This window comes from Narcine bancroftii, chromosome 2, assembly GCF_036971445.1.
Source record: "Narcine bancroftii isolate sNarBan1 chromosome 2, sNarBan1.hap1, whole genome shotgun sequence".
In the NCBI taxonomy this organism is placed as follows: Eukaryota; Metazoa; Chordata; class Chondrichthyes; order Torpediniformes; family Narcinidae; genus Narcine; species Narcine bancroftii.
In genome coordinates, this window is record NC_091470.1 from 331,239,659 (window position 1) to 331,256,741 (window position 17,083).

The 17,083-nt window shown below is 41.5% G+C and overlaps 1 protein-coding gene across 2 annotated transcripts in view; it reads left to right on the forward strand.

The window, feature by feature from the left end:
• The window catches only part of LOC138755667 (KAT8 regulatory NSL complex subunit 1-like), a 221,979-nt gene extending 205,721 nt beyond the window's left edge, over positions 1-16,258 (forward strand). For both annotated transcript variants that reach the window (XM_069922059.1, XM_069922060.1), the window contains 2 exons: positions 9,118-9,364; positions 15,249-16,258. In XM_069922059.1, the coding sequence (XP_069778160.1) occupies positions 9,118-9,364; positions 15,249-15,524 (523 nt within the window). In that variant the 3' untranslated portion in view covers positions 15,525-16,258. The remainder of the gene's footprint in view (positions 1-9,117; positions 9,365-15,248) is intronic.
• Positions 16,259-17,083: the final 825 nt, after the last annotated feature.

Consider the following 17,083-nt stretch of genomic DNA (forward strand, 5'->3'; position numbering starts at 1 on the left):
AGCTGGGTAAGGTCCGCATGCATGTGGGGCAACAGTATGACGTCGTTTCCAGCGCAAGGGGTGGACTTACCTGTAGCCTTATAAGACGCAATGCGAGAAATTTCATAAACAACAAGAGTGCAAACGAGCCCACTGGTCTCGTTCTTCCCGACTCCATTTAGCTGCCGCTGTAAAACTATCAAAATTTATCTGTTCATCTCTTCTTTATTCCTCCTTGAAATTTAAAAGTGCTGCTCAAGAATCCGGAAAATCTGAACCAATCCGAACCCTGAGCAGTATGTATTTTTGGACGTCTTCATCACTTTCGAAATATTCATCGAGAAAGGTTTAAGCGGGAGAATTCGTCAAAAGTGTTCAGAAATATTTCCTCTCGCATTATGTTGAGGGTCCCATATGGAAGAAGGGAATGCTTGATCTAGTCTTGAGAAATTAGGAAGTGTAAATGGATGAAGTGTTCATGGATGAGCTTTTAGGGACCAGTGGCCATAGTTCTATAATGTTTTAATATAGTTATGGAGATACACAGAGAGAACACAAATTAAATTAGGGCAAGGCCAACTTAGAATATGTATGTTGTGAATTAGCTCCCTTTAATTAGAGGTTGTTTGAAAGAAGAGGAAAGTTAGAAAAATGTATTTTTATCAAAGTGTATTGACAGGAGTTCAGGGCATGCATGCTCCTGTTAAGAGTGAAGGTCAAGGCATTCAACTGTATGGCTGGATGTCAAGAGAAATTCAGGCTCTGGTCGAGAGCAAGAAGGAGGTATAGGGCATGAGCAGCTGAGATCCTGTAGAAACTTTTTTTTTTTAAATTTTTTTTATTTTTCACACCATCAATCACATTAGCCATGATATACACTATTTCTTTTTCACACATATACAGTGACGTTTTCTCCCCCCCCCCTTTCCTCCCAAACCACCCCCCCACCCCCCCCCCTCTCGTCCATTTTAGGTATACAATCTAGGTTGCATTAAGCCAGTCAGACAATGTTGTCATTCAACAAAATTACACCAGAAATTCTACTGAGTCCATTCTTTTCTTTCCTTCTCCTTCCTTCAACTTAGGTACTGTTTGTCCCCGGTAGGTTTTCGCTATTGTATTTAATGTAAGGCTCCTATACTTGTTCGAATATTTCAATCTTATTTCTTAACCAATATGTTATTTTTTTTAATGGAATACATTTATTCATTTAAATTTGGTAGTTTCTTCCTTTTAATTTGGTTATGTATTCCATTAATATTTAAAGACATATAGTTCAGCGTAGCCCTTTTATATTTTGTTTATCTTCTCTTTCCGTTTTTCCATCATTACCTTTCCTCCTTTTCCATTTCTGTTTTCTTATTTTCAACTCTTTATAAGACAACATTCCTACAACATCTAACATTTTCCTTATTCTCCTATTTCTATCTTATTTATCCCCAATCTCCCCTTCCCCTCCTGAGTTGTCCTTTATCCCTTGTCGGACAACCACATCTCCCCTCTCCATTTGGATTTGCGAATCCACTCGCAAGCGTCAACTGATTTTGCAGTGACCGCTATTTCCCCCCACCCCGCCTCCCCCAGAAAAGATTTCACTTTTCATATGTCACAAAGGTCACTCTTTTAATTCCCTCCTTATTCTCTCTATTCCATTATCTTCCCTTATTAATTCTTGTCTATACTATCTATATTTTCCTCTAAGTACAGATACATTCATGTATGCTCATTGTCTCTATTCACTCTTATACCTCTTTACCCGCATACATATCAATCGTGATCATTTTTACTCTCATTACCCGTCTTCATCCCTCAGTCTCTTTTTGTATTTACCCACATACATATCAATCGTGATCATTTTAACTCTCATTACCCGTCTTTCTCCCTCAGTCTATTTTTGTAATTGTTCTGCAAATTTTCGTGCTTCTTCTGGATCCGAGAATAGTCTGTTTTGTTGTCCTGGAATAAATATTTTCAATACCGCTGGATGCTTTAGTATAAATTTATACCCTCTCTTCCATAAAATCGCCTTTGCTGTATTGAACTCTTTTCTCTTCTTTAGGAGTTCAAAACTTATATCTGGATAAATGAAGATTTTTTGCCCTTTGTACTCCAGTGGCTTGTTGCCCTCTCTTACTTTTTCCATTGTCTTCTCCAGTACCTTTTCTCTTGTAGTATATCTTAGGAATTTTACTACAATAGATCTTGGTTTTTGTTGTGGTTGTGGTTTAGAGGCCAATACTCTATGTGCCCTTTCTATTTCCATTTCTTGCTGTAGTTCTGGACATCCTAGGGTCTTAGGGATCCACTCTTTTATAAACTCCCTCATATTCTTGCCTTCTTCATCTTCCTTAAGGCCCACTATCTTTATGTTATTTCTTCTGTTATGGTTTTCCATTGTATCTATTTTTTGAGCTAGTAGTTCTTGTGTCTCTTTAGTTTTTTTATTAGATTTCTCCAATTTCTTTTTTAAGTCTTCTACCTCCATTTCTGCTGCTACTGCCCGCTCTTCCATCTTGTCCATTTTTTTTCCCATTTCTGTTAAGGTCATCTCCATTTTATTTATTTTCTCTTCTGTGTTGTTTATTCTTTTTCTTAAATCCTTAAATTCCTGTGTTTGCCATTCTTTAAATGACTCCATGTATCCTCTAATAAGAGCAAGTATATCCTTGACCTTGCCTATCTTTTCTTCTTCTATTTCCCCATACTCTTCCTCTTCTTCTTCCTCTGGGTTGACCATCTGTTGTTTCTTTGTTGCCCTTTCCTCCTCTTCTTTCTTGTTTCTATTGTCTTCTGTGGTCTCTTCTTGCTGCAGGTGCTCTGCAGCTGTCGTTGCCGGCTGTGGAGATCGACTCCCCAGCTGGTCCCCCCTCCCGTCGGTGTGTTTTTTTTCATTCGCATCGCGCATGCGCGGTTGCGCACTTTTACTCGGCTCAGCGAGCCATTTTTGTAGTCCATTATTTACCGATCTGAGGGAGCGGGTTTCTCTCTCCGCAGCGGGCCTCTTCGGACAGGTAAGGCCTTCACCTTTTTCCTCCTTTGTCTTCTCTTCCTCTCTTCTTGCCGTTGCTTTCGATTTTTCTTTTTTTGTCGCCATCTTCTTTCCACCTTTATACTCACTTTTCTGTAACTTTTATTTCTGTGCCTTTGTGTTTTCTCTTGTTTTTCCCGACTTTTCTGGAGAGGGCTGGAGTTCACCGTCCGGCCACTACTCCATCACGTGACTCCTCGATCCTGTAGAAACCTTGAGGAATTTTGGGAACAGAGAAGCAAGCTTAAAAAGGAAATCAGAAGGTGAAAAGGGGACAGGAGATCACTCTGGCAAATAACATTATGGATGATCCAAATTGATTTTATATTTTCTTTTGGCTTGGCTTCGCGGACGAAGATTTATGGAGGGGGTAAAAAGTCCACGTCAGCTGCAGGCTCGTTGGTGGCTGACAAGTCCGATGCGGGACAGGCAGACACGATTGCAGCGGTTGCAGGGGAAAATTGGTGGGTTGGGGTTGGGTGTTGGGGTTTTTCCTCCTTTGCCTATTGTCAGTGAGGTGGGCTCTGCGGTCTTCTTCAAAGGAGGTTGCTGCCCGCCAAACTGTGAGGCGCCAAGATGCACGGTTTGAGGCGATATCAGCCCACTGGCAGTGGTCAATGTGGCAGGCACCAAGAGATTTCTTTAGGCAGTCCTTGTACCTTTTCTTTGGTGCACCTCTGTCACGGTGGCCAGTGGAGAGCTCGCCATATAACACGATCTTGGGAAGACGATGGTCCTCCATTCTGGAGACGTGACCCATCCAGCGCAGCTGGATCTTCAGCAGCGTGGACTCGATGCTGTCGACCTCTGCCATCTCGAGTACTTCGACGTTAGGGATGTAAGCGCTCCAATGAATGTTGAGGATGGAGCGGAGACAACGCTGGTGGAAGCGTTCTAGGAGCCGTAGGTGGTGCCGGTAGAGGACCCATGATTCGGAGCCGAACAGGAGTGTGGGTATGACAACGGCTCTGTATACGCTTATCTTTGTGAGGTTTTTCAGTTGGTTGTTTTTCCAGACTCTTTTGTGTAGTCTTCCAAAGGCGCTATTTGCCTTGGCAAGTCTGTTGTCTATCTCATTGTCGATCCTTGCATCTGATGAAATGGTAAAAGGGTAACCAGTAAAAAAAAAGGGTTACCCTTCTGGAATTAATATGGTCAACTCTGTGGGGTCACTGGACATGGGCAGGATCCTCAATGTATACTTCTCCTCTGTTTTTACTGTGGAAAAAGACACAAGGACTGGGGAACTTGGTTCAATCAATGGAAGTGTCTTGAGTACAATCAGTATTATGGTTGTGGAGGTGCTTATGAAAGTAGATGGGTCTCCTGGGTATGAACAAATATATGAAAGGACACTGGGAAGCAAGAAAAGGAATTGCTGATGGCCTGACTGAGATTTATGAGTCCTTAAGTGCAGACAAAGTGCCGGAAGACTGAGGGTGTCAAATGTTGTGGCACTATTCAAGAAGAGCTGCTGGGAAAAGCCTGGATACTGCAACCTCGTGAGCCTAACATCTGTGGTCAGTCAGTTATTAGAGGGTATTCTAAGCAAGATGATATGCATGTACTTGGATGGAGAAAGGTTGATGAGGGATAATCAGGGTTTTATAAGTGGGAGGTCATGTCTCATAAATTTGAGTTTTTGGAAAATGTAACCAAAAAGGTTGACCAAAGCAGAGCTGTGGATGTACTTATAGATTTCAGCAAGGCATTCGATAAGCTTCTGCATAGTAGGCTGCTTTGAATTGGAAGAATTTATTGTCATGAATAAGTCGCAAAATTCGTTGTTTTGTGGAAGCATCACAGTGGAAACGTTGATATAAACCACCTTATATAAAAACAGTGCACAAAAAGTCAAAGGCAGTGTCTTTGGTCCATTGATCATTCATGAATCTGATGGCAGTGGGGAAGAAACTGTCCCTGTGCCGCTGAGTACTTGTCTTAGACTCCTGTATCTCCTTCCCCATGGTAGCAGAGTGAAGAGGGCATGGCCTGGGTCGTGGGGTCCTTGAGGATAGAGGCTGCTTTCTTAAGATACCTCCTCTTGTAGATGTCCTCAATGGAGTGGTCTGGTGCCCGTGATGTCACAGACCGAATTAACAATCCTCTGGAGTTTATTCTTGTCCTGAGTGTTGGTACCTCCATACCAGGTAGAGATTCAACCACCCAGAATGCTCTCCATGGTACATCTGTAGATGTTTTTGAGAGTCTTTGGTGACATATGGAATCTTCTAAAACACTTCATAAAGTATAGCTGCTGGTGAGCCTTCTTCATGATTGCATCGACATGGAGGCTCCATCACAGATCCTTGGAGATGTTGACACCCAGGCATTTGAAGTTCTCCACTACTGCGCCCTCAATGAGGACTGGATCGTGTTCTCCTGACCTCCTCCTGAAGTCCACAGATGTCTCCTTGGTTTTGCTAACATCGTGCACATGGTTGTTTGTGTGACACCACTCACCAAGCGAATCTATCTCCCTCTACGCTTCCTGATTGCTGTTTCTGATTCTGGCGACAACCATGGTGTCATCGGCAAATTTGTAGATAGCATTGTATTGGCCACACAATAATTGATGTATAGTGAGTAGAGCTGTAGGCTAACCACGCATCGTTTAGGTGCGCCTGTGTTGATAGTCAGTGAGGATGAGATGTTGTTTCCAATTTGCACTGACAGTGAACTTCTGATGAGGAAGTCAAGGATCCAGATGCAGAGGCGCTGGTTTTGAAGGCTGAGCTGTAGCCTATGAAGAGCAGCCGTATGTATGAATTGCTGTTTTTGAGGTGATCAAGAGCTGAGAGGAGAGCCAGTGATATTGCAACTGTTGTGGAGTGATTGTGACAATAGGCGAATTGCAGTGAGTCCAGAGCTTTGCTTAGAACATAGAACAATACAGCATAGTACAGGCCCTTCGGTCCTTGATGTTGGTCGACCCACATATATTCCTTCCTAAAAAAATTCTAAATCCTTCTTACCCCATAACCCTCTATTTTTCTTTAATCCAGGTGTCTAATGTTACGAGCCCAGAGGACGCCAAAACTCAGCAGCAAAAGATATTCACCAAGACAAATGGTTACTTATACAAAAGTTGGTTTTAATTATCTTTAAACATGAAAATAGAATCACACTTGCTACGAGCCCAAAACCCAGCAGCAATAGACATTCACCAAGACAAGTGGTTTTGAAAACAAAAGTTATTTTTAATCAACTTCAAACATGAAAATAGAATCAAACTTTAACTTAACTCTATACTTATACTATATTCTATACTAACCCAAATTACCCCCTTCTAATTCTAAGTGCATGTGTGTGTGCGTGGATTTAAGAAAAGTTATTTGGTTCACAGTTCAATCTCACTGTTCCTTCTTTCAAGTTCTATGGTTGCAGGCAATCACCATACTGTGCACAGTATTTAACGTGTATAAAGTTCACCAGACTTGGTGCTTGAAAGGTAAATGTTTACCGCTCAGGAAGGTTTTGTAGGGTTTGCAGAGATAGATATTTGTTGCTCCAGGATTTCCACAACTGAGGTACCACCTCAGGGTCTCACTAATGAAACTTGCCCCATCAGGGTCTTCCAGCTGGTAACCTCTTTCTTCAAGCTACCACAGAGTTCCATTCCTTCTTCTATTTTAAGAGAAACATCAGACAGAGAGCATTTCCAGCCATCTACTGCTCTGGGACTTGTTTCATCAGTTTCAAACAGTTTTTCCTGGATTGTACTTTTCATTTACTTTTCAGTGTCCCACACACTGACTGACTGACTGAGCTGTTAACTCAACTCTCTCTCTCTTTTCTAACTGCCACTCCAAAGAGAGCATGTGACTCATGTCTTGCAAAACCCCCCCACCTTCTCCAGCAAACAACAGGAGTTCTTTCTTCTTCTCAAGTTGTTATCTTAGGTAAACAATCCAGGAGTGACCATTCTGTGCACTCTGGCAAAACCCTTGAAAAGAGCTTCCATCAGCCATTGTGTCTCCAGTTCCAAACAATGGTCATTCATTTTATGACCTCAGTTCAATTAACACCTACTTGTGAAGGATGCTTACATTCTCCAGAGATCTTCAATATCTCTTCAGTCTTTCAAATTATGATCTGTTTTTAAATGTGTGAATGTATGTGACCTACCTACTTATAAATTCTCCCCAAATATTAATATTGTTACACACTTTAACTTATCGCTGATGACTTAACTAACCTAATTTAACCCCCTTCCAATTCTAAGCGCACGTGTATGTAATGTGTGTGTAAGTTCAGAAAAGTTCCTTGGTTCATAGTCCAATCTCACTTCTCATTCCTCCAAGTTCACTAGTATCAGGCAATTCTTATACTGTGCACAGAATTTAACATTTATAAAATTCACCAGGCTTTGGTGCTTGAAAGGTAAATGGTTACTGCTCAGGAAGGTTCTTGTCGGTTTTCAGAGAGAGATTTGTTGTACATTTACTTCCATCAGCCATTTCAGTGTCTTGCTGAAGAAATGTACCCCTCAGGGTTCTCCAGATGATAATTGCTTTCTTTCAGGTCACCACAGAGTTCCTTCTTATTTCCCTTATTCCAAGTGAAACATTAGAAAGCCAGTCCTTTCCTCTTACATGAACCACAAGGACTTTGACCAGGCTGAACTGGAACTCACAACCTGTCTTCCAAATGGGGCTTTCCAGCTTGTCCTGTTCCAGTCCCAGCTGCTGTTGCTAACTGTAACACTGTAGAAGTGATCTCTGTGTGTGCATGTGTGTGTGTGTGTCTCTCTCTCTCTCACAGAGAGAAAAGCTGTTTGACTTTCTGCTTGCCAAACCACATGAACCTCTTAGAATAACTCAAGACAATCTGCGACTCCGACAAGATTTTTCACCTGTTGCCTTTTTGTAAGCAACAATCCATTAGTGAAGTCTCTTGGGCACTCTCTAAAGCTCTTGCAAAGACTGTTGGCCCTGACATGGGGCAGAGCTCCAGTATTTTAAATACGATCTGTTTTAAAGTGTTGCATGTGACCTCTCTAACAATCCTTTCCCAATTTATCTCCCAAAAACATATCTATATACTCTGTCACACTAAGAATTTCTTCAATGTCCCCAGTGTTTCAGCCTCCACTACAATCTCTGGTAAGGCATTCTGGGCACCCACAGCTCTCTGCAAAAAAGAAACACCCCTGAGGTCTCCCCTAAACTTCCCACGTGTAAATTCTGGCCATGACCAATGCAAGATTGCATGGGATCCAAGGATGGATAGCCAAATGGATAGAAAATTGGCTTAATGGAAGAAAGCAGAGGGTGATGGTGGATGGTTGTTTATTGGATTTGATGTCTGTCATCAGTAGTACAACTCAGTGTTCAGTGCTGGGCCCATTGCTCTGAGGTGTGCAAAATCGTGAGAGAAATAGATCTGGTGAATGGAAAGAGTCTTTTTCCCAAATCAGGGGTATTCCTAACCATAGGTCATAGGATTAAGGTGAGGGAAAAGATTGAATAAGAATCTAAGGGCTAATTCTTTTACACGAAGGGTGATTGATGCACGGAACAAGTTGCTGGAGGAGGTAGTTGAAGCAGGTATTATTGCATTGTTTAAGAACACGATCCAGTCCTCATTGAGGGCTCAGTAGTGAAGAGGGTCAAGAACTTCAAATGCTTGGGTGTCAGCAACATCTCCAAGGATCTGTCATGGAGCCTCCATGTCAATGCATGTTGATAGGTTTAGAGGGAAATGTGCCAAATGCAGTGTAGAGAAGATGGGACTTTTTGGTCTGTGTGGGCAAGTTGGCCAAATGGCCTTTTTCCATGCTATATAACTCGATTTAGTGATTTTTTTTTCTTTGTGTTTATTGATTGAATCACTAATCTGCTTTGTTTCTGACAAATGGGTGTCCTATAATTGATCTTGTCTAGATGGGTAAATTTCAGCAATGGTTCCTGATCCTCACTCTTCAGGTTAACACATAAATCATGGACAGGAATGAAATTGTAGCAATGAGTTACTGCTGAAGTTGCTGGAGAAAATTGTGGATGTGTGTGTGGTGGATGAGTGGAGTTATCTGAAGGCCAAGAATTAAACTGTCAAATATAAACATTTGATATAGGTTGTACTGCATATTGTTTTCTTCTGGTTTCCAGATCTTCAAACAAAGGAGATGGTAGATCCACTCCACAACCACAGCAAACAAACCTTCAGCCTTCTTCACCTGACAGTGGATATCACCTCTTAAATGATTATTCTCAGGTGGGCTCATTTACTGGCCCAGTAAGCCCTGAAGCCTGCTCATCACTTAGTTCCTTTTCCTCAAAAGATCGTACAAGAGTCTTGTCCTTCAGCGAGGATACACGATCATCCACACCTGAAGTCACTGATGAAGAAATACAGGTATTTTTGAAGTATCTGTATTGGATTCAGAATCTCGATCATGATAAAGTGTTCATGTCTGTATTTATGAGAGAATCTTCCCTGTTCTGTGCAGTTTAAAACATCAACCATTAGTCTTTGTGACTAATTGGAAATCTATATGTGAATAATTACATCTCTGATTAATAAGTAACGTGTTATGGATAATTTGTATCCAATATTTTTGGTCCCCATGTATGTGTAAATTTATTATTTCCAATTTTTTGTAATTGTTGTGGGTGCTTTTTGAGTGGTGGATATGTCTAATCAGTAAATACTGTATATGAATATCCAATGATTTGCACTGTTGAAGTGCCTCAGAAAACTTAATGGATATGGCAAAATCTGTCACCACTGAGCAATTTATGTAATACCAACCATACACATAAGTCAAAATATTTCAACTACATCATCCAATTAATGGTGGTGAGCTCAACTTGGTTATTGCTAGAGCACCTTGCAGTAGTTTCCTTGTTGCAACTTATCATTATTGCCCAGAGGACCCCAAAACACAGCAGCAATAGAAATTCACTAAGACAAATGGTTTCTTAAACAAAAGTTGTTTTTAATTTTCTTTAAACATAAAAACAGAATCAAACTTTAACTTATTACTATTAACTTAACCCCTTCTAATTCTAAGCCTAACCCTAACCCTAATGTGTATAAGTTCAGAAAAGTTATTTGACTCACAATCCAATCTCACTTCTCATTCCTGCAAGTTCACTGGTATCAGGCAATTCTTATACTGTGCACAGAATATAACATTTATGAATTTTCACAAAGCTCTGGTACTTAAATGGTTACTGCTCAGGAAGATTCATGTCGGTTTCAGAGAGTGATTCGTTGCTTGTTGGATGCACACAAACTGATTCCTTCTGATCAGCCAATCAGTGTCTTGCTGAAGAAACTATCCCCATCATGGGTTTTCCAAATGATAACTTCTTCTGCAGGTCACCACAGAGTTTCTTTTGTTTCCCATATTTCAGGTGAAACACTCTAGCCAGCCATTTCCTCTTGTATGAACCACAAGGGTTTTCAACAGGCTGAACACAGAACTCACAACCTGTCTTCAAAATGGGGTTTCAACCAACTGCCAGCTTGCCATGACTGCAGAAACCAGTTTTCTCTGTCTCTCTATCTCTCTCTCTCTGTCTCTGCTTACAAAACCACATGATCTTCTTAGAACAGTAAACTGCAACGAGACATATTGTGGAACCAGACCCAATCTTCTGAGTCCGTTCATCTGTTGCTTTCAAAACAATAATCAATTACTCCACAGCATGTCCAATTACCTTGTGAAGTCTCTGTAGGCATTTCACAAAGGCATTTGGAGCCTGGACTTGAGCAAAGCTCTGGCATTTTAAATGAGATCTGTTTTGTGAAGTGTTTGTTTGTGACCTACACTACCCCACAATCTATCTCCTTCAAAAACATATCTATATACAATATAAAATATTATATACTCCCTCACATTATTAATAAAGTTTAATTTTCACTTACATTAAACCTTTCACAAATTCTCAATATCTCAGAATGTTTTATGACCAATAAAATGCTTACAAGTAAATACTCTTGGAATGTAGGAAACTGAGACTTCATTGGGAAATGAAAGTTACTCAACAGTCTTTGTACCATAACATTTGGGTTTTATACAGTTTCATTCTCTGAAAAATACTGAACCAGTAAAAGTTTGATCTCACTCTGTAAACATTTATAGTTATTTTCTGGTCCCAGCCACCAATGACCAGGCAAGATAGATTGGCAGTGGGAGGCGATGTGGGTGGAATTAAAAAATATAAGAGGTGAGGTTACGATTATAGGGGTGTATTATAGACCACCAAATGGGGAGAGGGAACTAGAAGAGCAAATATGGAAATAGCTGAGATGTGCAGTAAGCACAGGGTGGTGTTAGTTGGGGATTTTAATTTTCCTAACATAGATTGGGAGACACAGTCAGTGAGTGGACTGGATGGCTTAGAGCTTGTAAAATGTGTGCAGGATTGCTTTTTGCATCAATATGTTGAGGTACCCACGAGAGAGGGAGCAGTATTAGATCTACTGTTGGGGAATGAAATAGGACAGGTGATGGAGGTGTGCGTTGGGGAGCACTTCGGATCCAGTGATCATAGCACCATTAGTTTCAGCTTAATTGTGGAAAGGGATAGGTCTGGTCCAAAGATGAAGGTCTTTGAGTGGGGGAAAGCCAGATTTGAGGAGATGAGAAGGGATTTGCAGGGAGTAGCTTGGGATGATCTTTTTTCTGGAAAGGACGTTGAAGAGAATTGGGGAGCATTTGAAGGTGAGATTTTGACCATGCAGAATCTTTATGTTCCTGTCAGGACAAAAGGCAAGGCCAAATGTTCAAGGGAACCATGGATTTCTAGAGAAATTAGGAAGATGATTTGGGTTAAGATGGAGGACTATGTTAAATACAAGAAGCAAAGGATGAATGAGATATATGAACAATACATAGATTGTAGAAAGAACCTTAACAGCAAAATTAGATGGTCAAAAAGAAAGTACGAGGGGGCTATGGCAAATAGGGTGAAGGCAAATCCAAAGGGTTTTTACAAATATGTGAATAGTAAAAGGAAAGTTAAGGATAGAATAGGTCCACTGGAAAATCAGAGCGGAGGTATGTGTGAGGCATCATATGAGATGGGGGAGATATTGACTACATTCTTCTCGTTGGTGTTCACAAAGGAACGAGATATTGAATTGTGTAAGATAAGTGAGGCAAATGGTTTAGTTATGGAAAAGATCGGGATTAGTAAAGAGGGAATTTTAGAATTTCTGGGGTGTATAAAGGTAGACAAGTCTCCTGGTCCTGTTGGGATTTTTCCAAGGACCTTAAGGGAGGTCAGGGAGGAAATAGTGGAGGCTCTGACAGTGATTATTCAACGGTCACTGGAGGAGGATGTGGTGCCGTGGGGTTGCCAGGTTGCAAACGTGTTTCTGCTATTTAAAAAGGGCGCAAGGTGGAGACCACACATGTCAAACTCTGGCCCGCGGGCATATTTGGCCCGCAAGATCATATCAAAAATATATTAGAGGTGGCCCGCTGGCCGCCGCGCCAGTATAGCGCATGCACAGTAACCGCTGTGTCCCAGGGTGAGAGAGAGAGAGAAAAATCCTGGTCCTTGAAAAGTAGTGGTGGATGGTTTTATAAACACGCTGTCGTGTCCCCCCGCCCACGCCCCCCCCCCCCCCCCCCCCCACCGCAGCGCTCCCTGGCCGGTGTCAGGGGAAGCCAAGGCCGCTTCCCAGCGCCCGGAACCCCAGTGGCACAGCGTTTCTTGAGGCTGCAGATGGAGTCGGGACGCTGGAGGGAAGATTTGGGCTCCCCGCCGGGCGATGGGGCCGCCGGCCGCCCTGCGCCTTCCCACCGGACCAGCGGCGGGTGCCCGGAGTACACGTGGAGAGCGAGGCTGGTCGGGCAGGTAGGGTGGAACCCCCCGCCAATATCGGGAACGGCGTGGGCTGGATCGGGATTAGCCGCGCTCACCTGCTCCTCCACCGCTGACCAGCGCGGACCAGAGTGCGGAGACTGCCCTGAAAAAGTCCTGGGACACCGGCACGGAAAGAAAAGGGGGTCCGGGAGAAACTCAGCTGGTCAAGGGGGGTCCGGGAGAAACTCAGGGGGGGCCTGACCTCGCCAGGACCGTTGCCCACTCCCCCTCCCTGCTGCAGGCCGACCCGCGACTCACGGTGACGGGGCCGCTGATCTGCCGAGATGCCGCCCTGCAGCGAGAGCCGATGCCCCCGCACTGTCGTTGTCCAACCCGATCGCCCGCAAACCCCGCCCTCCCGCACACAGGCCTGAGTAAGGATTATGAACTTTAATCTCAGGATAAAACAATCTTCCAGTAGTTTCATGTCACAGTGATAAATATATTCCTGGTTAAAAATGGTCCTGCACCTGGATACAAGCTCATTAGGCATAAAACTTGAAAAGTGTGTAAATCAAAGGATATCTGTACCAATGGAAAAAGGGCATGGCAAATAACCCTGCTTGAGTTCATGCCCACAATCAGTCACCCATTTGATTGTTTCAGGAATCATGTTATTCTCCCACATTCTCAATCGCCCTCAGATTTTACTATTCGACAGTACACTAGCAACATTTGACAAATCCTCTATAGAGAAATATTATTTATTGAATATTTTATTTCTCATTTGTTAATGCTTCTGGAAAGAGTTTATCCAAAACTATTATTAAACATTTATTTTAATAAGAAAAAGTTTAACATTACATATGTTGAAAGAAGAGAAAACATGCAGATATTGTTCAAAATTTTCAATAAATATTTAGTTCGGCCCTCGACTTAGTCCAAGTTTTTAATTTTGGCCCTCCTAGAATTTGAGTTTGACACCCCTGGTGTAGACCAAGCAACTACAGGCCAGTAAGTTTGACATTGGTGGTGGGGAAACTAATGGAAGGAATTTTTAGGGATAATATGTATAAATATCTGGATAGGCACGGATTGATCAGGGACACCCAACATGGGATTGTGAGGGGAAAGTCGTGCATGATGAATCTTGTTGAATTTTTTGAAGAGGTGACCAGAAAGATTGATGAAGGTAGAGCAGTTGATGTGGTTTATTTGGATTTTAGTAAGGTTTTTGATAAGGTTCTGCATGGAAGGTTAGTGAAGAAGGTTCATTCTCTTGGGATTAATATAGAGATAGTCAGATGGGTTCAGGGGTGGCTGTAAGATAGGCACCAGAGAGTCATGGTGGATAACTGTCTGTCAGGATGGAGGCCAGTTACGGGCAGTGTGCCTCAGAGATCGGTGATGGGTCCTTTGTTGTTCATCATTTATATTAATGATTTGGATGACGGGGTGGTAAATTCGGTGAATACATATGCAGACGATACGGGAGTTATGGATAGTGAAGAGGGTTTTCATGGACTACAGAAAGATTTGAACTGTTTGGAAAAGTGGGCTGAAAGGTGGCAGATGGAGTTTAATGTAGGTGGTTCATTTTGGGAAAAATAACCAAAACAGGACATATGCAGTGAAGGGGAGGGTATTGAGAAATGCTGAAAACAGAGGGATCTTGAAATAACGGTTCAGCGTTCCTTGAAGGTGGATTCCCATGTAGATAGGGTGGTGAAGAAGGCTTTTGGTATGCTGACCTTTATAAATCATCGCATTGAATATAGGAGCTGGGAGGTGATGTTGAGACTGTTTAAGGCTTTGGTGAAGCCAAGTTTTGAGTATTGTGTGCAGTTCTGGTCTCCAAATTATAGGAAGGATATAAATAAGGTTGAGAGGATGCAAAGAAGGTTTACAAAAATATTGCCTGGATTGCAGTATATTGAATATGGAGAAAGATTGAGTAGACTGGGACATTATTCGTTGGAGCGTAGAAGGTTGAGAGGGGATTTGATAGAGGTATTTAAAATTATGAAGGGAATAGATAGAGTAGATGTGAATAGGCTCTTTCCCCTGAGGGTAGGAGTGATTGGTACAAGGGGCCATAATTTAAGGGTTAGGGGGTAAAACTTTAGGAGTAATGTAAGAGGATGCTTCTTCACTCAGAGAATGACGGCTGAGTGGAATGATCTATTGGAAGAAGTAGTTGCGGCAGGGTCAATTCTGTCACTTAAAAGGAGGATAGATGAGTACATGGATGATAGGGGGTTGGAGGGTTATGGGCAAGGGAGTGGTTAGGTGGAACTAGTGGAGTTTCACGTAAATCGGTGTGGACTAGAAGGGCCGATATGGCATGTTTCCGTACTGTAAATTATTATATGGTTATAATTTAATTTGCGAGTGGGACTTGAACTCAATAGCTGCGACAGCCTATTTTGATTATTCTCCTTTTGTTGTTTTAATACTGTATTTGTTTATTCTTGTAGATGGTGCAACCGTGGGAGCCAAGAATATTTCCCTTATCAGCTGAGGACTTGGAGGCATTAAAAGGACATTTGAACTCCCAGAGAGAAAACCGCTGTGAACGGTCTAGAGACCTACATTGGCTGTCAGCTAACAAGCAGAGTGTGAGGACCGAAGCTAATGATTGTGCCCCTTCACTGACAATAAGTCCAAGCGGCCCACCATTGTTACAAGATGATGATAGTTCAGACTTGCAGTTTACTCTGGCAATAGATAACAATCAAAGTGTGGTTCGGTGAAGTCAATGCACCCAGTAAATTAACAACCAGACTCATACAGCTGACACATCTTGTATATACATGGCCTATCTATATATAAATATATATATATATATATATATATATATAAGTGTACACACACAGAGATGCGCACACATGGGCGTGTGTATATATATGATATATAGTGTATATACATATACATATGTATAATATATAGTGTGTATATACATATATATATAGTATATATGCATATGTGATATAGTATATATACATATATATCGAAAAAGAAATTTGTTATTTTGTTTTTAATGTTTGATATTCAAACATCTATTTTTGAGAGAATGCGATATAACTTCTTTTCAGTGGGCTTTCTTTTCCATTTCTTTTCAAGTTGATGTACTGTAAATTGCACCATGGAAGGTTTGGAGGGGGTAGGGCTTGGGGAAATGGTCACAAATGTAAAGAATACAAGGTCCTGTATGTTAGAGTGATGTCAGTCTGTGCCAATTGAACAGAAAGGGAGAGTTTTAGAGAGAGAAATGAAAGCTATTTAAAACAAAAAAAAATGGAGGGGGAAGGGAACAGGATTCCTCCCTGAAAAGAGTAGAAATAGTTTCTCCTGTTGCAGTAAATCCTTGGGCTTGTCTTCATTAACACTGCTGAATTCTAGAATACTTTTGCTGTTGTATAGCATGCCCGAGGAGTGGTCAACTGACTGTACTTGCCCTATATTAAATTACCACAGTTCTTGTTTACCACTTGTGTTGTGCCGTAACTCTCTTTAAAAAGTGTTCTTATGCAAGATTGCTCAATAACTTAAATGCCTTTTTTGTAGATAAGATGGCAATATGAAAGGGAATCTGAAAGACTTATTTGACAAATAATAAATGAAATCTGAAAGTAAGGTTGGGGCAAAATGTGGAATCAAAAATGGATTGATCATGTGGAGGTAGAAAGTACAACAGTCATCCTAAATGACTTCCTGCATCTCTCTTCAGTAAAGCAATGCATGAAGTTGATAGCAGTGTAAAGTGGTGGTAGAGGAATTTGAAACGATGGAAAACAAAAAGATCGGTATCTCATCAAATAGAAAACTTGTATGACCTGAATGGAATAAACTATTTGCAGGGGAGGTAAAGGTGGATATGCTGGGTGGTCTGGCCAAAATTTAAAGATTTACAGCACTACACTTTTATCATTAACAGAACACAAGGTAAATAGAAGCCAGTCAACTTATCATTGGTAGCAGAAAAGCTATGAAAAACACAATCTGCAACAAAACTGTCATGTTAGTATTGTGGGTTTATAAATTATAAGCAGCAGTGATTTGATGAAGACAAAAATGTTTTACTGACTAGAAAGGCTGCATTGCAGGATCTTCTGTCGAGAAACATGGCAGGGCTATTGACTAGGGTGTCAGTAGGAGTGTACTTGGACCTATGGCCGTAACTCCATTAATTTTAAAATAGTCATGAAAAAAGATAGGACTATCCACAAGTTAGTCCCCATTTGAGGCAGGGCAAGTTTTCATAGTTGATGAAGTAGACAAATTGATGTGGTCAAATAATGTGGCTTTTATT